The 22,314-nt window shown below is 35.9% G+C and overlaps 2 protein-coding genes across 15 annotated transcripts; both read right to left on the reverse strand.

The window, feature by feature from the left end:
• Window positions 1–2,484: 2,484 nt before the first annotated feature.
• LOC116002220 (putative late blight resistance protein homolog R1A-4) lies at window positions 2,485–13,299 on the reverse strand. 14 transcript variants are annotated; one of them, XM_031242305.1, is made up of 18 exons: window positions 9,329–13,299; window positions 9,108–9,213; window positions 8,757–8,938; window positions 8,579–8,657; window positions 8,295–8,379; window positions 7,510–7,695; window positions 7,272–7,331; window positions 7,119–7,186; window positions 6,856–7,028; window positions 6,433–6,501; window positions 6,153–6,239; window positions 5,875–6,067; window positions 5,469–5,731; window positions 5,169–5,376; window positions 4,909–5,073; window positions 4,697–4,794; window positions 3,160–3,195; window positions 2,485–2,937 (listed from the first exon to the last, which is right to left on the reverse strand). In XM_031242305.1, exons 1-2 carry the CDS (start codon window positions 13,229–13,231, stop codon window positions 9,151–9,153), a joined length of 3,966 nt encoding a protein of 1,321 aa, XP_031098165.1. In that variant the 5' UTR covers window positions 13,232–13,299; the 3' UTR covers window positions 2,485–2,937; window positions 3,160–3,195; window positions 4,697–4,794; window positions 4,909–5,073; window positions 5,169–5,376; window positions 5,469–5,731; window positions 5,875–6,067; window positions 6,153–6,239; window positions 6,433–6,501; window positions 6,856–7,028; window positions 7,119–7,186; window positions 7,272–7,331; window positions 7,510–7,695; window positions 8,295–8,379; window positions 8,579–8,657; window positions 8,757–8,938; window positions 9,108–9,150. The 14 variants fall into 14 exon arrangements, with proteins under 14 accessions (XP_031098165.1, XP_031098160.1, XP_031098157.1 ...); XM_031242300.1 differs by having other exon boundaries at window positions 3,031–3,195; XM_031242297.1 differs by lacking the exons at window positions 2,485–2,937; window positions 3,160–3,195; window positions 4,697–4,794 and having other exon boundaries at window positions 4,923–5,073; window positions 7,510–7,619.
• A 1,096-nt stretch (window positions 13,300–14,395) lies between these two features.
• LOC116002341 (disease resistance protein RPH8A-like) lies at window positions 14,396–22,057 on the reverse strand. Its single transcript, XM_031242455.1, has 7 exons — window positions 17,073–22,057; window positions 16,873–16,931; window positions 16,169–16,334; window positions 15,799–15,857; window positions 15,302–15,548; window positions 14,592–15,014; window positions 14,396–14,459 (listed from the first exon to the last, which is right to left on the reverse strand). Exons 1-3 carry the CDS (start codon window positions 21,606–21,608, stop codon window positions 16,301–16,303), a joined length of 4,629 nt encoding a protein of 1,542 aa, XP_031098315.1. The 5' UTR covers window positions 21,609–22,057; the 3' UTR covers window positions 14,396–14,459; window positions 14,592–15,014; window positions 15,302–15,548; window positions 15,799–15,857; window positions 16,169–16,300.
• Window positions 22,058–22,314: the final 257 nt, after the last annotated feature.

Consider the following 22,314-nt stretch of genomic DNA (forward strand, 5'->3'; position numbering starts at 1 on the left):
ATCGTACCTGAGATTTCTTTTGCGTTGAAACCCCTCCAATCCATATCTATATATATTTAGAGTAATTCTACATATACTCCCAATTCACACTCCCATTTTTTACTCCATATGAGTTGGCATGCTTTGATTGATCAATTTAATAGGGGGTCATATGTTTATCCAATCCTTTTTGTTTCATCCTCCAATCAAATTTAAAGACAAGTGAGAGTAAAAGTTAGGAGTATAATTTTGGGAATGCATCTAGTATTTTTGATATATTTATGTTTGGGGAAGGTGGCCCAGAAATAGAAGTGACAGATTAGAGGGAAATGCAGGTATCGAATAGTGCGGTAACTGTACACTTTTTGACGATTAGGATCCAACTGTGATGTAACGCACTCAACACTTTGGAAATATGCGCCCAATTATACCATCATCAACACTATCCATTCAATATTATTCAATCATTATACATGTAACACAATTCATCTTAATAAAGTCATCCCAATAGTTTGAGTTTTTTCTCAAGTTTTTTATTGATCTAAGCATCTGCTTCATCATCCACACTATTCCACTCAATCACAAAAATTCATCTTCTTATTAGTTTTAAGTTTTTTTGTAAGTTTTTGTGGACCCACCATATAACTATCTTATATTTTATTTATTTATTTGAATTATAAATTGAAAATTGTAATAAAAATTAATTTAAATAATTACATTATTACATTTAATTAAACTGATAACTACATATATTTAAATTATTTTTTGTTATTTCTCTATTTATTTTAATTATAATTAAATCATTCAAAATTTAATTCTAAAAGATATATTACATATTAAATTTTGTTAAAAATTTAAAACAAAGATAATAAAACAATACCAAAAGAAAATGCATGCATGTTGTTCATATGCGGTTCTCGCTGAACACAAAACCAAAAGAAAATTAAAAAATAAAAAATAAAAAACAAGGATTGTGGCGGCCACTCTCAGATGCTGTGAGATTCCAGTCATGCCACACGTCTCACTTTTACTTTTTTTTTTCTTAACCTGACATATGTGGGTTGTTGTAAGAGAAAAACTTCTCCAAAATGCACAACCCCCAATTGTTTTAAAACACGTGTCAGTTTTTTTTCTTAAAATTTTTGTCCAAGAAGACTAATGGGGATGGCCTAAGATAAACCAAGGGCATCCTCAATAGTTGAGATTTTTTCCTCAAATTTTTTGTAGCTTTCAACATCCATATCAATATTTACTATCTCACTCAATCATAAAAATCTTTATTCCCATTAGTTTTAAAGTTTTTCTAATTTTTTGTGGGTCCACTATTTTATCACACTATATTTTAATTATTTCTTTATCTATTATCATTCTAAAAATTATAATTGTAATTATAATTATAAATTTGATATAACAATATTATTGATAATTATAAATTTTATAATATTATTATTGATAATAAGGAAATTTAATTTAATTAATAATTATAAATTTAATAATAATATTAAATTAAAAAAAATTAGATAAAATAAAATTAAAAAAAAACAAGAATGCTAATAAATTAAATTAAAAATCTACTATCTCACTCAATCTAAAAAATCTTTCTTCCCAATAGTTTTAAATGTTTTCTCAGTTTGTTGTGGACCACTAATTTATACAATTACATTTTAATTATTTCTTTATTTATTATCATTTTAAAATTAAAATTATAAATTTAATAACAATATTATTGATAATTATCAAAATTTAAATTAAAAAGTAAATAAAAATTTGGCAGCATAAATTTTTTAAACATTATGTTAAACAAAAAAAAAAAAAAAAAAAAAAAAAAAAAAAAAAAAAATTCGCTCCGCTATCGTCACCACCCGTCTAGAAGGACGCCGTCTAGAAGGGCGCCGGCGTCCGGCGACCTCGACAATCTGCCCGGCGAGTGGGCCTCATGCGCCACTGCAATCGCTGCCCTCCTCCGCCACGCGCCGGCGCATGCGCTGCCTCCAGCCGCTGGAAAATTTCCCCCAGCCGACGTTTCCGAGGTCGCCTGGGTCCAGGGGTCTCGGATCTGGTCTTGGTTTGGACCAGTGTTGCTTCAGTTATTGCGGTTCTTCAATCAAGTTGTCTCGTTCGCCTTCAAGTTCCCTTTTTTGTCTGTTTTCCGATCTGTTTGGACTCAATTTTTGGTGGGTATGACTAAGAATAAGTCGATTGTTGTAACTGATATTGTTCCTGTGAATTCCAAAATCACAGACCGTAAACTTAATGATTCTAATTACTTAGAGTGGTCTCAAGTCATTAAACTTTATCTCACTAGTTTGAATAGAAAAGACCACCTCACACTTTGTCTGGGCAAGATGCTAATTGGGTGCGGGATGATGCACGTTTGTTCTTACAAATTCGTAATTCTATAGATGAGGGTATTATTGGGTTCATTAGTCATTGTGCTTCTGTTAAAGAATTGATGGATTATTTGGAATACTTGTACTCTGGGAAGGGGAATATCACTCGTATGTATGATGTTTGCAAGTCTTTTTACCATGCCGAGAAGCACAATTTGTCTGTCACTGCTTACTTTATGGAATTTAAGAGAACATATGAGGCACTTAATAAGCTCCATGTCATTCACTAATGACATTAAAGAGCAACAAAAGCAACGAGAACAATTGGCTGTTATGAGTTTTTTGACAGGTCTTCCTTCTGAGTTTGACACAGCTAAGTCCACAATTCTTAGTAACTCTGAAATCCCTACCCTAGCTGGTGTCATCCCATGCTTGCTTCGATCCGAGCAATCCAATATACCCGAAATTCCCATCCCACCTGGTAGTGCTCTTGTTAGTCGTAATCCTCACAGTGGGAATGGTGGAAATTCCCAAGGGCACACTTCCGGCCATCCTCAAAATGTCGTTTCAACTTGTCAGTCTCGAATGTGCTTAGCAACAATTGAAGTGCTACACTGATTCAACTTAACTGAAAACAACACCAAATTTTCTGTCAAACACCAAGGGAACTCTTCCAAACAATAACACCTCAAGACTAACCACTTGAGATATAGGAAATCACCATTATCTGCCCAATGCTCAAGTTTATTAGTTTCAAGAAGCAAAAATCTTAGTCTACAGAATTCTCCTTGAGTTGGAGTCACCCAAGTAGTGTTCCCAAATTTCATTTTTCCCTGCTTAGAGGATTTACCGTGTATAATTTGTGATGGCAAATGGACAGTATAGCCTGTGACACATGAAGACAGTGGTATGCATTAAACACTTGAAGCAAATTAAAAATCATTCAATCAGTAGCATATAGTGAATCATTTGCTTTCTTCTTCTTTCTTTTTTTTTCTTTTTTTTTTGTTTTGAAAAAGCTTTCTTTTCATTATGTCTATATCTATAACTTTGCAGATATGATATTAATGTATCATATAAAACTCCTTACTTTTTTCAAAAGCGAGAACACAAACAATATATATGTCTTCTACTCAAATTTTATTTTACTTTTCGATTTTGTTCTACGAAAAAGTCAGACAGCTGATTTTATTGAATATCATATTGCTACACAAGGCCAGTATCACCAACCTAATATGAATAGGAGATTTACAAATTTAAAATAATAGTTATAAAAACAAAACCTAATATGAATAGGAGATTTACAAATTTAAAATAATAGTTATAAAAACAAAATAAATAACTATATACTGCATTTCCGATTAGGAACCGCTATATATAGGTTTAAAAAAAAAAAGAAAAAAAAAGAAACTTATATACGGTGCCACGATGGTTCTGAACCTCCATATATAGTTATTTATTTATTTATTTTTTAAATCGCCGTATATAGCTGTATTTTTTAAATTATAAATACTATATATAGCAGTTTTAGCTGAGAACTGCTCTATATATTTTATTAATAAATACCTATATACGATTGTTCCTTGCTAGAACCACCATATATAGGTATATGTTTATTTTTTATAAATACTATATACGGCGGTTTCAGTGGAGAACCACCGTATATAGTTATTTTTTTTTTAATAAATACCTATATAAGGTTGTTTCAAGCTGGAACCGCCGTATATAGATATTTATTTATTTTTTATAAATATTATATATGGCGTTTTAAATGCCGCCGTAAATTAAGTAGTTGTATAAGATATTTAATATACAGCGGTTCTAAATAACCATCGTATATAGTATTTAATATACAACGGTTGTTAGTATTTATTTACTACGTCGGTCACTTATACGTCACTTAGTAAACCAACGTATATGTGTAAAAACACCAAATCTATTTTCTGTAGTAACGCGATCAACACCATCTATTAGCATATTTTGGATATTCTGCAATAGCATATTCACCAAAGATAAAAACTATTGAGCTATCCATTGCCTTGATGAGAATACTATATATATTCAAAAAGCAGGGTATTATCATACTGGTAAATTATTGCATGGACCATGGTCCGGACCAAAAATAAAAAGTACATTACTTTTATACTGAAGGTACATTATTTTTGTATTGTAGGTACATTATTTGACAGTATATATCAAATAATGTACCTTCAGTACAAAAATAATGTACCCTAAAATAATGTCCCTACAATATAAAAATAATGTACCTTCAGTACAAAAATAATGTACTTTTTATTTTTGATCCACAAAGCTGTGTGGACCATGGTCCATGCAATAATGATCGGTGAAAGAATAGCTTTTGAATGAGAAACCAGAAAACTAGTCACCATTTTTCAAACAGCAGTAAATTCACTGTGAGCTCGGTCAAGTCGTCTTCTACATGTGGATAAGGTGATCCCTCATATTCAAGACTGATGGTTTTGATCTATGAAAAAATAAGACAACGAAATAAGATCAGAGAAAGAAATAGTAAAGGCTTTTATAAAAAATAAAAATAAAAGTAAAAAAGTATATACGTTGCATGTACGTAGCTTCTAACCTCAAACATTCTTCTTTGTAATGGATGTAGCCCTTCTCGAATATGCTTGGAGCAGTGACAACGGAAGGGCGACACTGGTCCAACTCAACTGACTGCAGCTTGAAAATATCTACAGAACTCTTAGGAATCTCTTCGCGACAATAACAGAATCTCAGACAAAAGCACCTAAGATATGGGAAGGAATATGTATTAGCTTTCAACTGATCCAGTATTTTAGCTTCAAGAAGCAATAATCCTAATTGACGAATCTACTTCCATACTTTTAAATGGAAGGCGCTTTCTAGCTTGAGCACCTTTAAGCTGTTAAATGCCTCTCAGAGGGATAGATTAAGCCCACTCAATCTCAACTTCTTCCGTAGGAAAGAAACATAGACCAATTTGAAGAGTTACAGAGGGATTATCCAAAATCATGGGATTAATACTGCACCATCCATTGGTGAAATTGGGCCCTAAGTCATCTTTAATGACCTGCAAATAAGAAGCTATTTGTCTGTCAAAGAATATGCACTGCATTTTTTGAAACAAGGCAATTGTGATCAATGATAGCACTTGGAATTTACCTTACAAGGGGAGAAAAGCATCAAACAAGAAACTTGAGTTTTGAATTGAAGATCAGTTGATGAGGAACCAATTCATTTGTAACTTTTAATTATCTGAACAAGACAGCAACACCATTTCATTTCATTTGGCATGCAGATGTATGGTAATTGCAGATACAAAGACAAATGCAGCCTCAAACACCATTTTAAAATAACTGTTAATTCACTGCAAGCATGATCAAATCGTCTTCTATTTGTGATTCATCATATTCAGGGATTTTGATCTACGGAAAAACAGTGCAAAATAGAGAAAACAAAATGAGGGGATAAAGAAATAACAAAAAAGTTTGTACAGAAAAGTTAGCATCCATATGGCATAGAAACGAATTAAACAATTGAGAATGGATAACGGGCTGTAGCTTCAAACCTCAAATTTTCAGTTTCCCATTTCAACTTGCCCAGTCTTGAATCTGCTTAGCAAAAGCAACAAAGGAAGTGCCACACCAATCCAACTTAATTCACCGCAGGTTCAATTTTTTTTTTTGTTGAACACCAAGGGAACTTTTCCAACTAATAACATCTCAAGACTAACCACCTGAGACGTGGGAAATCACCATCGCCTGCGCAATGCTCGAGTTCATTAGCTTCAAGAAGCAAGAATCTTAGTCTACAACTACATAATTCTCCTTTAGCTACTTCCCATACTTTTTCACATAAGGCGTTCTCGAATTCACTTGTAAACCTTTTCAAACTCTCCAAACTATCCTGCTTATATTAAATTACTGCACCAACCTGTAAAACCATATCAAAACAAAGAATAAATTGCAAAACAGAAAAGAAACAGACATCTAATGTCATATCACCATCTCATATAGGCACTAGATGAATCAACATGCTTTTTTGGAAAAAGTAAGACATATTAGTTAACTCAAATGCACTATCAAGGGTTTCACCAATGACAGTATGTACATCATAAATGACTAACATGTATCTCCTTTGCTATGTCTGGTGAGGAAAAATTGACCATTGTCCATTTGAAAGGAAACTCTTGAGCCTGTGTTTCAATACCATCTATTAGAATTTTTTTGGATAGTCTGCAATAGCATCTTACATTCACAAGGAACCCACAACTCTTGACCAAAGGTAGCAATTATTGAACTATTCAAAACCAGGTCCAGCAATACTGCTTCTTTTTATGATGTTGGATGGAGGAAGTTTAATGGACTGCAAATGAGAAACACTTGGCTGCCAAAGAATATCCAATGCATTTTTTTTAAACAAACTAGGCAATTACGATAATGATAGCACTTGGAATTGAACAAGGAAAGAAAAGCACCAAACAAGAAATCAATGTTTTGAATTGAATGTTAGTTAATGAAGTTATTAGAATGCAATTCTAGCAACATACCTTGTCATTTAGCATCTGATCAAAATTGAAGGTGCCATTCAATATCTGTGTACCAATTTTTAACAGTAGTTAATTCACTGTGATCTCAGCTAAGTCCTCTTCTTCAACTGGATACGATGATTCCTCAAATTTAGGCCCATCAATTTTGACCCATGGAAAATGGAGAGAACGAACTAAGATCAGAAAAAGAAATAGTAACAGCTTTTCTAAAGATTGTAAAAGAAAATAAAATATTAAGAATGAAGCATGATGTAGCCTCTAACCTCAATTTTGAATTGAAGATCAGTTGATGAAGTCATGAGGAACCAATTCGTTTGTAACCTTCAATTATCTGTACAAGGTAGCAACAACATTTCATTTCATCTGGCACGCAACTGTAAATGCAGATACATAGACACACACAGCCTCGCACATACCATTTTAAAATAACTGTTACTTCACTACGAGCCTGACCAAGTTGTCTTGTGCAGACTCTTCTATTTGTGATGCATTGGATTCACGGATTTTGATTTACGAAAAAATAGAGCAAAACAAAGAAAACAAAATGATATCAGGTCAGAAAAAGAAATAGTAACAAGTTTGTATAGAAAGTTAGCATCCATATAGAATGTAAAAGAAATAATTGAGAATGGATCATATGCTGTAGCTTCTAACCTCAAAACTGCAGTTTCCCATTTCAACTTGCCAGTATTGAATCTGCTTAGCTGAAGCAACAAGAGAAGGACCGCGCCAATCTAACTTAATTGACCGCAAGTTCAATTTTTCTGTTAAATACCAAGGGAACTTTTCGAAACAATAACATCTCAAGACACCACTCAAGACATGGGAAATCACCATCGCCTGTGCAATGCTCGGGTTTATTAGCTTAAAGAAGCAGGAATCTTAGTCTACAGAATTCTCCTTTAGCTACTTCCTATACTTTTTCACAGAAGGCACTCTCCAAGACACTTGCAAAACTGTTCAAACTCTCCTAACTACCCTGCTTGTACCGAAAAGAATGCAACAAACACATCATGATCACAAATACACTTGCAGAGTTGTTAGCAACTGTAGAGGTGTAAGTTTTGTGAGATACTTTCATTCTGTGATTCTAAAGAGATACAACTTCCCCATTTTTTACTTCATACAGTTAGTTGTTGGCAAATTGAATGTTTCGTTCATTTATCCTAGGTGATTTATTTCAGTTCTTAATAAATCCTATTTGATCTTTGAATTAGTTGAATATAATTAGTAGTTGGTGAATGTGGTTCAATTGTTATGAAATTAAGTACAAAGTGAGACTAATACAATTTCTCTATTAAAAAACTTTTCATTCTGCATGTTCTGCAACCACTTTGAAGAACACAATTTTTCCAGGTTCTGCAAACAATTTCAAGAATAAGATGCATCTATAGTCTAGAGCATTCAGTAGCTTAAAATAAAATGGTAAAGAAAATCACCTGAAGACTGACTACAGGATTTGAAAGCATTCTCTTTGAAACCAGGATCACTGTAAAATCTTTGGTTTAATGCCTTACAAAATGCCTGAAATGGATGTAACCAATCTCATGAAGAAGTTTTTAGAATTATAATTAGCCTTGCATATCAATATCAATTAGTGAGGTGGAACTGTTGAACAAAATATATATAAATAATAAGTGTAGTCCCACTATGAATTTAAAGTTTTAGTTGAAACAGGCCACATCATTCAATTAGAAGGAAATAACAAAGCAATTCTTCTTACCTCTAGATCTTCAATACTTGACCACTAGTAGCTTCCAGTTTGAAAAAATTTCAAAAAGGTATTCAATTGACAAATCAATCTGCAAAAGCACATTAGTACTCAGGATTAATTGCAAGAGAGAAAAGAAACATAGATGTAAAGTAGTATGATCATCACATATAGGCACTAAATGAAATACCTTGCCCCAGTTACCAACATGATTTCCTCAAAAGACAATAGAAAAGTTATACCCCAATATTAATGTAATGAATCTTCTTCTCCTTCACAATGTTTGGTAATAAAAAGTTATCCACCGTCTTTCCAACAAGAAAGCTCTTGAGCCCATGTTTCAGTACCACCTATTAGCAACTTCAGGATACTCTGCAGGTTTCTTCTATTAATGAGGAATCATTAAATCTTAACCAAAGAATTTATCTTTTGTATACGCAACTATAATTAGTTTGGATAAAATAAAATAAAGTGGGATGTAACTCTAGAAAATGCAAAAATTATACAATTGGAAAATCAGCAGTTGTAACCTAATACATACCGTTTTCTAACTGTTATTTTACTATGAGGTTGGCCAAGTCATCTTACATAGACACTTGTCTATATGTATTCTGTGAGTCATCATATTCAGGGCCAAGGATTTTGATCTGTGAAAAAGAAATGAGATCAGAGAAAAGAATTAGAAACTGATATTGTAAAGAAAATCAGCTTTGAATAGAAAAATAAATATAGATTAAAAGGAAACATGCTTTAGCTTATAACCTCAAGATCATCCTTAAAATGCATGGATCTTCTCATCTGTTGTAACTGCTTGGCAGAAGCCACAAGGGAAGAGCGACACCCCTCCAACTCAATTGACTTCAGCCATGAAAAACGCATTGGCACCTGTTCTAAACAATTACAGGATCTTAAGACTAAGTGCCTGAGCATCGGAAAGTCATGAAAGCTAACTACCCATTGCTCGAGTTCTTTAGCTTCAAGGAGCAAGAATATTAATAAAGGAAACCCTCCATTAGCTACTGCGTTCCATACTGTTCCATGGAAGGCATTTTCCAACTTGAGCACCATAAGCCTGGGTAACATGGCAATTACATTTAAATCCTTCTCAGAAATATTAGTCCCACTCAGCTTCAACTTCTTCAATCCTGAAGGATACATACACTGTTCTGGAAGGGCTGCACTGCAACCAATAGAAACCGAAATGCTAAGCTTCTCAAGCCGTTTCAAATAGTCAAAATGATCCAAAATAATAGGATTCCTGCAACACCCTCCAATGTGACTGGGCTCTATGTCATCCTTCAGGAAAATTTTCAGCTTTTTTATGTCAGGGAACTTGTTGTACACCTCTTTTCTGCAATGAATTGGTCTCACCACCCAAGATAATGTCTGTAAATTCTTTTTATCCATGTGGGGAGGATATACCATATACAAATTTCCAATTTTGAGATGCCTTAAGTGTGGTGGCTTCCAAATACTGGATGGTAAATGGACAGTTGGTGCTCCATTACCAGAAACAACAAGTGTTTGTAAATTTGGATTATTGGACATTACATCATCCAATTCCTGAAACCATTGTGTTATGGAAAGGTATCTGAGGAAAACTAAATCTCCTAAATGCAATGGCAATTTTTGAAGGAAAATAGAAGTATCAAAAGCCAAAACTCTTAACAACTTTAGAGGAACAAACCATTTATGACTTTTATGAAAGAAGAAAATGGAGCGAGGGATATTTGTACCAAAGATCACATAATAGTCAAAACTGTGTGGATATAAACTTAGCCAACGACACGAATTTGTAAATGCATCTAATGACAATCCTAAATGTTGTTGAGTATTTACTGCACATAAAATACCTTCTTTCTGAGCTTCTCCTACACAGAAGCTATGCATGGCACTGTGCATTCTACAAGTCTTGATTTTTCCATCAAAACTTCGATTTTCAATTAAGATAAGGCTTCTATCAATTAGCTCTAGTAAATACTCATAAGCTTGATCCTCTAACTCCTTATGTTCCAATGGATTCATCACAAATCCCTCAGCAATCCACAACCTTATAAGCATTGGAACCAGAATTTTATTACGTTTTGGGAAGACTCCAAAATATAGAAAGCAAACTTTCAAATGATGTGGCAACGGATTGTAACTGACAGCAATTGCATTGCGATCTAGAATTCCCAATGACTCTAATTCCTTTTCAATCTTCTTCCACCCTTGTTGTATGTTATTGCATTTAGATAAACGCTTGGCAACTTCAACAATTAACTGTGGTAATCCATCACATTTCTCCACAACACGGTTCCTAATTTTTTCAAATTTAAGGGCCAAGTGCTCTTCAATAGAAAGGATATTACCAAATAGTTCCCAGCTTTCGTTTGGATCTAGCAAAGTCATGTTATGGATATAGTTGTTCCAGGAGATATATCGGTTGAAGTAGCTAGTGGTTAGTAATATGCAAATTCCAGCTATGTCATTAGGAACACACTGTGTGATGTCAGTCCAAGCTTGATTGCTCATAATGTTGTCCAAAACAATTAGATACTTCCTACCACGTAAGCATTTGCGTACCTGCATTTCTAGTTCATGTGGAGTGCTTCCCTTTTTAATTACATTTAGCTCCTCTGGCGTAATTGACTGAAGAAGGCTGCTTAGCATTCGGCTCTTATTGTAGTGTTGAGGTATAGTAACCCAACCTCTTAAATCGAAATGGGATGCAACGGCTGGATCTTCATAGACATTTCTTGCGAGAGTAGTCTTTCCAATGCCCACCATTCCAACAATTGAGATTATCTTTGGTACTGCAGAACAGGAAGAAAAGAGTTGGTCCTTTATCACTGTACAATCATGGTGACGACCAACCATTCTGCCTTCAGGCTTTAGAAAGCAATGTGAGGATCCATCAGAGTCAACATTGGCAGACTTGGAAGCAGTACCATGTTTTAACCAAGTATGTGATGGTTGAATTTTATTTGCATCTTCAACTTCATTGATTATCTTCAGCAACTCTGCTGCGCTTTCTGCTGCTTCTAGCATGGTATGACGGAGTTCCTGGGTAACTTTTTGTTCATACACATCAACTTCATTGATTATCTTCAGCAACTCCCCTGAGCTTTTTGCTGCTTCTAGCATGGTATGACGGGGTTCCTGGGTAACTTTTTGTTCATACACATCAACTTCATTGAATATCTTCAGCAACCCTGAGCTTTCTGCTGCTTCTAGCATGGTATGACGGAGTTCCTGGGTAACTTTTTGTTTATACACATCAACTTCATTGATTATCTTCAGCAGCTCTGCTGAGCTTTCTGCTGCTTCTAGCATGGTATGACGGGATTCCTGGGTAACTTTTTGTTCACACACAGTGTACTTGGCCTGAAGAAAATGGTTTACTTGTATTTGGATGTCCTCTTTAGCTTTGAGCGCAAAGTCTTTGATTTTAGTTTCCAAATCTTTCATTACAGCACCTCCACTGGATTCCTTTCGCAAAAAGGCTTGCAAAGAAGAAATCTTTTCAAGGAAAGATTCCTTTCCAACATCAGATAGAAACTCTTCATAATCATGAAACTCTTCAATTGTTCCCATGAGATAACTTAAAGCAACATAAGCAATCTCTGTCTCTTTTCCACTCATTAACAACATAAGCAACAACTCGTTTGCATTTTCGGTTACTTTTTCCCAGGTTTGTTTGTCTTCTGCAGCTTTGAGTGCGAAGATTCTGATTTTGGTTTCGAAATCATTGATTGTAGCACAACCATTAGACTTCTTGAATAGTAAGTAGCTCTTCAAAGAAGAAAGCTTTACCAATAAATCCAATTTGTTTCCCGGTTTATCAAAATCATCGTCCTCATACTTACTAACTCTTGACATGAGATTAGTTAAAATATCACAAGCGGTCTCCCTCTCTTTCTCATGCTGTTCTTCTATGTAGATATTCCCCAACAACTCTGCTGTAATTTCGGCTGCTTCTTGCAAGGTTTGACGGAGTTGCTGGGAAGCTTCTTCTTCTTCATGCTCAGTGTGTTTGGCTTGAAGAAAGTTGCTTAGCTGTATTTCGATGTCATTTTCAGCTTTGAGTGCGAAGTTTCTGATTTCGATTGCAGCGCCACCAATGGATTTCCCCGGCAATAAGCAGGCTCGGAGAGAAGAAAGCTTTTCTAAGAAAGATCCAGTTACTGCTAGTGCTTCTTCATCACCAAGATGCACCGTTGGGAAGGGTTGCAGAAAGTGATGCTTAAATTTTGTGATGAGAATAGTTAAAGCAATAATAGCCATCTCTGTCTCACTAACACACCACTCTTTTTCTGTGGCTATAATCTTCAACAGCTCTATTGAATTTTTTGCGGCTTCTCGCAAAGTTTGATGGAGTTCGTGGGAAGCTTTTTCTCGATACTCTTTGTCTTCAAGATGAGCGAGAAGGATGTTACTGAGTTGTATTTCGATGTCGTCTTCAGCTTTGAGCGCAAAGTCTCTGATTTGGATTTCCAAATCTCTGAGTCGGACTGCACCATCATCATCACCATTGGATTCCTTCTGGAGAAATGCTTGCAAAGAAGAAAGGTTTTCAAACAAAGATTTGATTGGTGCTCGATCATGGAGAGACACCCTTGGGGTGGATCGCAGAAACTGAAGCTCAATGGTTTCGATGAGAGAAGTTAAAGCAACAAAAGCCATCTCTCAATTGCAATGTTTGTTTGTGTATTTCTTGCCTTCTTGGTAACAATAGTGCACACTGAAAGATAAGATATATATGCAAGAGTTTGTGAAGAGCTCGCTGTCAAAAATTCCATCTAAAGAAGAGCTCAAATGGTCAATTGTCAATTCTCCATTTCGTCAAAAGACAACTAGAATTTTAAATACAAGTGGTTCTTTTCAAAAAAAAAAAAAAAAAAAAATTACAAGTGGTTAAGTGGCCAAAGACTTTGTGGTTGTGTCACCCAGTTTACACTCCCACATGGAAGGGGTGCGTTCGAGCCTCAGCTGTTGACTCTTTGTGCTTCATTGAGAAAGTAGCTATGAACAGATATCACATGTAACAAAGTCAGTAGTGCTCAAAAAAAAAAAAAAATACAAGTGGTTAAGTTTTTTTTTTTTTTTTTTTTTTGAGTAAATCACATATTTGGTCCCTCAATGGTTAGCGAATTGTCAATGTAGTCTCTTAACTCCGTATTCATCAATTTAACCTCCAAAATTAATTGTTTTTTGTCGCATAACTCCATCCGGCGGTTATCCGGTGAAGACTCCGATTAACCCGGAATATTTTGGTCATTTCGTGTCTTCAGCTCTCCAATTCTTCTTTGCCGACAACATCTTCTCCTTAATTATTTCTTGGAGCTCTCGCACGCTCGAAGTGTGAAATTTTAGAGTTGACCGTGACTCGAATACGGTTAGGAACCAGAAGCCTGCTCGAATTCCGTTGCGTAATAAATTTCAATACGTGACATTGTCATTACGAGCAAGCCACATATTCCAGCAGATCATGACAAAGCAGCAAACCTAGCAACACACCTTGTCTAGTTGTCATTTAGCATCTGATCAAAATTGAAGGCGTCATTCAGTATCTGCATACATACCATCTTTCTAATGATCAATGATAACACTTACAATTTTCTGCTGAGTAACAAGGGGAGAAAAGCACCAAATAAGAAATGTAAGCTTTGAATTGAAGATCAGGTGATGAGTCATGGGGAACCAATTCATTTGCCACCTTAGCTTCAATAATTATCGATCTGTACAAGATAGCAACACCATTTCATTTCATTTGGCATGCAAATACAAAGACACATGTAGCCTCACACATACCATTTTCACATAACTGTTAATTTACTACGAGCATAACCAAGTCATCTTCTACAAACTCTTCTATATGTGATTCATCATATTCAGGCCCCTGGAATTTGATCTATGAAAAAGTAATGCAAAAATGGAGGACAGAAAATGAGATCAGAAAACAGAAATGTAATAAATTTTGTAAAGAAAGTTAGCATTGATTTAAAAAATAGCTGATAATGGATCACATGCTATAGTTTCTAACCTAAAAAATGCAGTTTCCCATTTCAGAGCTGAGGTCCAAGGAAGCAACCAAATTATACCTTCAATATATCTGTACAAGTAAACAATACCATTCCCACCCCGATCTTCTTTCAGGTTATAACTTAGTCAGAGAGTTATATTCACAATATTACATTGACAAGACTTGTAGATCTAGGAATACTGTATCTGTCTGTGATGTCTGACTGAGGAAGTTTATCTTTAATGGCCTGCAAATAAGAAGCTATTTGTCTGTCAAAGAATATCCTCTGCATTCTTTGAAACAAGGCAATTGATCAATGATAGCACTTGGAATTTACAGTGTAACAACTAACAAGGGGAGAAAAGCACCAAACAAGAATTGAATTGAAGATCAGTATTGTTGATGAAGTCATGAGGAACCAATTCATTTGCAACCTTCAATTATCTGTACAAGGTAGAAACACCGTTTCATTTCATCTGGCATTCAAATGTAAATGCAGATGCAAAGACACATGCAGCTTCACACATACCATTTTGCAGATGCAAAGACACATGCAGCTTCACACATACCATTTTAAAATAACTGTTAGTTCACTATGAGCCCGACCAAGTTGTCTTGTACAGAATCTTGTATTTGTGATTCATTCAATTCAGGGATTTTGATCTACGAAAAACTAGTGCAAAACAGAGAAAGAAATAGTAACAAGTTTATAAGGAAAGTTAGCTTCTAACCTCAAGAAATAGTAGCATCCATATGGAATGGAAAAGAAATAATTGAGAATGGATCATATGTTGTAGCTTCTAACTTCAAAAATGCAGTTTCCCATTTCAACTTGGCAGTCTCGAATCTGCTTAGCAAAAGCAACAAGGGAAGGGCCACACCAATCCAACTTAATTGACCTCAGGTTCAAATGTTCTGTTAAATACCAAGGGAACTTTTCAAACAATAACATCTCGAGACATGGGATATCACCATCACCTGCGCAATGCTCGAGTTTATTAGCTTCAAGAAGCAAGAATCTTAGTCGACAGAATTCTCCTTTAGCTACTTCCCATACAATTTCTCTGTTAAAGAACTTTTCATTCTCTGTTGGGGAAGGGCATGCTTATTCTGCAACCTCTTTGAAGAATACAATTTTTGCAGGTTCTGCAAGCTATTTCAAGAATACGATATATCTGCAGTCTAGAGCATTTGGTAGCTGGAAAAAAAATATGGTAAAGAAAATCACCTGAAGACTGACTACAGGATTTGAAAACCATCTCTTTGATTTAATGCCTTACAGAATGCCTGAAATTGATGTAATCAATCTCATGAGGAAGTTTTTAGAATTATAATTAGCCTTGCAAATCAATATCAATTAGCCAAGTTTAGACGGAACATATCCTTCTATTAGAAGGAAATAACCAAGCAATTCCCCTTACCACTAGATCTTCAATACTTGAGACTAGCTTGAAATTTTTTCAAAAAGGTATGCAATTATTAGCATATACCAATCTCCAAAAGCATATTTGTACTTGGGATTAATTGCAAATCAGAAAAGAAACAGAAACAGAGATGTAAAGTAGTATATTAAGGCAACATATGAAATGTGGATTTACCTGCTTGGCAGCTTGCCCTAGTCCCCAACATGATTTCTTCAAAAAGACAACATCAACATTAGATCTATCTCTTTCACAATGTTCGGTGATCCACTGTCTTTTTGACAGAAAGCTCAATCTTGAGCCCATGTTTCAGTACCATCTACTACCAACTTCTGGATACTCTCTGCGATAGTAAGTTTATTGCATTCATGAGGAATCATTAACTTTTAACCAAAGAAAGTAACTACATGAGCTATTTATTGTCTTGACAATACTACAGTGACAAGACCAGGTTAAGCAATACTGCATCTTTCAATTATGTTACTCAATTAGATCATATTGTCATCTTGACTGCATGCACATTTTGAGAGCTGAGGTCCAAGGAAACAACAAAATTATACCTTCAATATATATGTACAAGTAAACAATACCATTCCCACGCTTAACCCCCATCTTCTTTTAGGTTATAACTTGGTCACAGAGTCATATTATTATAAATTATTAAAATGAATTTATATTTTGTATATACAACTATACAAGCCTGACTCTAGTGTAAGCTAAGCCCAAACCAGGATTGTATAATTACTTTTAGATAAAATAAAATACAGTGGGATGTAACTCTAGAAAATGCAAGTAATACTCAGTTGAAATCCAGCACTTGTAACCTAACACATACCATTTTCTAACAGTTATATACAATGAGGCTGCCAAAGTTGTCTTACATAGACACTTTTGTATGTTTATTCTGTGACTCATCACATTTAGGGTCCAGGATTTTGATCTGTGGAAAATAATGCAGAAAATGAAATGAGATCAGAAAAATAAAATAGTAACTGATTTTGTATAATAATAATAATAATAAAATCAGCATTGAATAGAAAAGAAATAAAAATTAAAAATGAAAGACGCTTTAGCTTCTAACCTTAAGATTTTTGGAACTTTTCTTCCGTTGTAACCGCTTGGCAGAAGCAACAAGGGAAGAGTGACACCCCTCCAACTCAATTGACACTGGGGTGGAAGTTCTTGCAAACCGCTCTGGGATCCGTTCCAAACAATAACAGGATTTTAAGACCAAGTGCTTGAGCACCGGAAACTGATCACTGCTAGCTACCCACTGCTTGAGTTTTTTAGCTTCCAGGAGCAAGAAGTTTAAGCTATAGAATCCTCCTTTAACTACAGAATTCCATACTGTTCCATGGAAGGCATTTTCCAACTTGAGAACCCTAAGCTCACGTAACATGGCAATTACGGTTAAATCCCTCTCAGAAATATTAGTACCACTCAACTTCAACTTCTTCAATCGTGAAGGATACATAGCCCATTCTGGAAAGGCTGCAATGCAGCCAGTAGAAATTGAAATGCTTAGCTTCTCAAGCCCTTCCAAATAGGCAAGGTGATCCAAAATAATGGGATTGCTGCAAGATCCATGAGTGGCACTGGCTTCTGTATCATCTTTCAGGAAAATTTTCAGCTTTTTTATGTTAGGGAATTTGTCATACACCTCCTTTCTGCAATGAATTGGTCTCACCACACAAGATAATGATTGCAAATTCTCTTTAACCATGCTTGGAGGATCCACTATATACAAATTGCCAAGTTCGTGATGCCTTAAGTGTGGTGGCTTCCAAATACTGGATGGTAAATGGACACTAGGTGCTCCATTACTAGAAACAACAAGTGTTTGTAAATTCAGATTCTTTGATACTACATCATCTAGATCCTCAAACCATTGTGTTACAGATAGATATCTCAGAAAAACTAAATTCCCTAACTTCAGTGGCACTCTTTGAAGGAATATAGAAGTATCAAAAGCCAAAACTCTTAACACCTTGAGAGGAACAAACATTTCAGGATTTTCAAGAAAAAAGAAAATAGAACGAGGGATGTTTGTACTAAAGTGCACATAATAGTCAAAACTGTGCGGGCAAAAACTTAGCCAACGACAAGAATTTGCAAAATCTTTTAATGGCAATCTCGGATGTTGCTTAGTATTTACTGTACACAAAATACCTTCTTTTTGAGCTTCTCCTACACAAAAGCTATGCAAGGCACTGTGCATTCTACAAATCTTGATTTTGCCTTCAAAACTTTGATCTTCAATTAAGAGAAGGCTTCTATCAATTAGCTCTTGTAAATACATATAAGCTTCATCTTCTAACTCATTATGATTCAATGGCTTCACAAATCCCTCAGCAATCCATAACCTTGTAAGCATTTTAACCAGAATTCTTTTACGTTTTGGAAAGACTCCAAAATATAGAAAGCAAACTTTCAAATGATGTGGCAATGGATTATAACTGACAGTGATTGAGTTGCGATCTAGAATTCCCAATGACTCTAATTCCTTTTCAATCTTCTTCCATCCCTGTTGTATGTTATCGCATTCAGATAAACGCTTGGCAACTTCAACAATTAATTGTGGTAATCCATCACATTTCTCCACAACATGGTTCCTAATTTTTTCAAACTTAGGTGCCATGTGCTCTTTAATAGGAAGGATATCACAAAACAGATCCCAACTTTCTTTTGGATCAAGCAAAGTCATGTTATGGACATAGTCGCTACTGTAGTAATCTAGTTCGAGGTGGCTAGTGGTTAGTAATATACAACTTCCACCTTTGTCAGTAGGAAGACACTGTATGATGTCAAACCAAGCTTGAGTGCTCAAAATGTTATCCAAAACAATTAGATACCTCTTACCAAGTAAGCATAAGCGTACCTCTGCTTCTAGTTCATCTGTAGTGCTTCCCTTTTTAATTACATTTAGCTCCGCTGGCAGAATGAACTGAAGCAGGTCACATAGCATTTGCCTCTTAGTGTAGTCTTGAGGTATAGTAATCCAACCTCGTACATTGAAATGCAATGCAACTGATGGGTCTCCATAAACTTTTTTAGCTAGGGTGGTCTTCCCAATACCCACCATTCCAACAATTGAGATTAGTTTTAGTTGAGAACGGGAAGAGATGAGGTGGTCCTTTATCACTCTACAATCATCGTGACGACCAACCATTCTGTTCTCAAGCTTTAAAAAGCTCTGCGAGGATCCACTGATCGACTTTGAAGCATGTTTTAACCAACTATTCGATGGTTGAGTTTCATTTGTCTCATCAACTTCATTGCTTAGCTTCAACAACTGTGCTGCACTTTTCGCTGCTTCTCGCATGGTTTGATGGAGTTCCTGGGAAACTTTTTCTTGATACTCTGTGTCTTTTGTCAGAAGAAAATTGTTTAGTTTTATTTTGATATCATCTCCGGCTTTGAGTGCAAAGTCTTTGATTTTAGTTTCCAAATCTTCCACTGCAGCCCCACCAGTGGACTCCTTTTGCAAAAAAGCTTGCAAAGATGAAATGTTTTCAAGGAAAGATTCTCTTGCTGCTTCATCATCAAGAAACCCCTTCTCAATTGCTCCCTTGAGACTACTTAAAGCAACACCACCAGTAGATTCCTCCCGCAGAAAGAGTTGCAAAGAAGAAAACTTTTCCAAGAAATCTTTGTTGATAATCTCACCAATTGTTGCCCTGAGAGAAGTTAAAGCAACACATGCCATCTCCCTCTCTCTCTCATGTTGTTCCTCTTTGTCGATAATCTCTGCTGCCATTTTGGCTCCAACTTGGATGGTTTGATAGAGTTCCTGGGTAGCTTCTTCGTCATGCTCGGTGTGAAACTTCTTTAGTTGTCTATCGATGTCAACTTCAGCTTTGCGTGCAAATTTTCTGATTGCAGCACTACTATTAGATTTCCTCTGCAATATGGCTTGCAGAGAACAAAGCTTTCTGAAGAAAGATTTCACTGCTTCTTGGCCTGCTTCATCATTTAAAGGTGGATTGGGAAGCAAAAGGTAATTTTCATAAAGATAAAGGTTATTGAAGAAGTTATTGAGGAAAGTATCTTCATCATCTTCATCATCAGAAGACTCAAATGGGGTGGGTTTCGAAAAGAAATACTCAAGCTTTGTTATGAGAATGCTTAAAGAAGCACTAGCCATCTTCCTCTCACTTAAACAGGACTCTTTTTGTCTGGTTATCTTCAACAGCTGTGTTGCATTCTTTGATGCTTCTCGCAAAGTTTGTCGGAGTTCAACTGAAGCAAATTTTTTGCCAAGTTGTATTTTGATGTCATCTTCAGCTTTGAGTGCAAAGTTTCTGATTTGGATTTCCAAATCTTTGAGTGAACCACTATCACCACTGGATTCCTCCTGGAGAAAGGCATGCAAAGAAGAAAGGTCTTCAAAGAAAGGCATAATAGCTTCATCATCAAGAGACACCAATGGGATGGGTTCCAAAAAGTAATAATCAAACTTTGTCATGAGAATGGTTAAAGCAGCACTAGCCATCTCTCTCTCACTTAAACAGGACTCTTTTAGTCTGGTTAGAATCTTCAACAGCTCTGTTGCACTCTTTGCTGCTTCTTGCAAAGTTTGGTTGAGTTCACGGCGAGCAAGAAAGTTGCCAAGTTGTTTTTGGATGTCACCTTCAGCTTTGAGTACAACGTTTCTGATTTGGATTTCCAAATCTTTGAGTACACCACCATCACCAATGGATTCCTTCTGGAGAAAGGCTTTCAAAGAAGTAAGGTTTCCAAGGAAAGATTTGACTGCTCTTTGAGGACCATCATATGGCATCCACCATGAGGGCAGAAGCCGAAGCTTAATGGTTTCTATGAGAGAAGTTAAAGCAACACAAGTCATCTTTGTCACTCTTTCATGATCTATTTCTTCGTTGAAAATCTTCAACAACTCAGCTGCATTTTCTGCTGCATCTTGCATGGTTTGACGGAGTTCCTGAGAAGCTTCTTCTTCATGCTCGGTGTCTTTGGCTAGAAGAAAGTTGTTTACTTGCATTTCAATGCAATCCTCAGCTTTGAGTGCAAAGTTTCTGATTTTGATTTCCACTTTTTTTATTGCAGCACCACCATCACCACCGGATTCCTTCTGGAGAGAGGCTTGCAGAGAAGAAAAGTTTTCAAAGAAAGATATCACTGCTGCTTCATCATCAAGAGACACCGTTGGGAGGGGGTGCAAAAAGTAATACTCAAATGTTGTCATGAGCGTAGTTAAAGCAGCAATAGCCATCTCGGTCTCACTTACACACGACTCTTTTACCCTGACTAGAATCTTCAACAGCACTGTTGCATTTTTTGCTGCTTCTCGCAAAGTTTGATGGAGTTCATTGGAAGCTTTTTCTCGATACTCCCCATCTTCAGCGAGGAGGATGTTGCTAAGCTGTATTTCGATGTCATCTTCAGCTCCGAGTGCAAAGTCTCTGATTTGGATTTCCACTTCTCTGAGTGCACCACCATCATCACCACTGGATTCCTTCTGGAGAAATGCTTGCAAAGAAGAAAGGTTCTCAAAGAAAGATTTGATTGGTGCATGATCATGAAGTGACACCCTTTGGGTGGGTTGCACAAACTCAAACTCAATAGTTGCCATGAGAGAAGTTAAAGCAACACAAGCCATGGTTGATGGTTCTCTGGATCTCACACTTTTTCTGTGTTTGTTTGGAAGAGAATGCAATAGCAACTCTCACGTTAAAGCCTGCGGATGAAGTTCTTAGTAATTGCAGACAAATGAGACAACCCATCTCTTGAGAACACCCACATATGGCCAACTCATTAATTCAGGTTAAAATTTTGTCTCAACATGTACATGCCGGCCAGGTTTTTTACTGGTAATCTCAAGATTTTTGTCAACTTTGTGTGTAACAATTTTTAAAAAATTATTAGTGCAAAATCAAGTATAGACTATAAATATGAGTCTAAAATCAAGTGATAAGCTGGAAAAGGGTGGCCAAAATCAAGTTATAAGCCCTAAAAGGCTGGCAAACAATCAAGTTATAAACTCCAAAAAATCAAGTTATAAAACTCAAAAAGAAGACCCGAGTGATAAAACAAAATATGATTATGAATTGTTAGTTCAATTCTTGCCAACCCCTTCTTTGAGATTGTCATTCATGGTTATGTATTGAAAGAATGAGATTGTATTTGTATATATGTCAATGTTGCAAAAGTCATGCCTAAGTGTCGATCAGCCGCCTAACATATCACCATAATCGGTGGTCTAGACGGCCGACCGCCCGATCGGTTAGGCAGCAGACTCGGTCGCCTATGCCGCCAATTAAGCCGCTTAGGCACAAACCGTCTAGGCCTCCTAGGTGCCTCCTAGG

This window comes from Ipomoea triloba, chromosome 13, assembly GCF_003576645.1.
Source record: "Ipomoea triloba cultivar NCNSP0323 chromosome 13, ASM357664v1".
In the NCBI taxonomy this organism is placed as follows: Eukaryota; Viridiplantae; Streptophyta; class Magnoliopsida; order Solanales; family Convolvulaceae; genus Ipomoea; species Ipomoea triloba.

Bases quoted from the DNA above. Each gene is read 5' to 3' on its own strand.
- LOC116002220 (XM_031242305.1), bottom strand. From the start codon at position 13,231: ATGGCTTTTGTTGCTTTAACTTCTCTCATCGAAACCATTGAGCTTCAG. The intron at 9,214-9,328 runs GTTATAAGCTAA...TCTTTTTCACAG, and splicing joins ATTTTAAGGATGATCTTGAG to ATCAAAATCCTTGGCCCTGA.
- LOC116002341 (XM_031242455.1), bottom strand. From the start codon at position 21,608: ATGGCTTGTGTTGCTTTAACTTCTCTCATGGCAACTATTGAGTTTGAG. The intron at 16,932-17,072 runs GTTAGAAGCTAA...TATTTTCCACAG, and splicing joins AAAGTTCCAAAAATCTTAAG to ATCAAAATCCTGGACCCTAA. The intron at 16,335-16,872 runs GTAAGACAACTT...TTACTATCGCAG, and splicing joins AAACATACAAAAGTGTCTAT to AGAGTATCCAGAAGTTGGTA.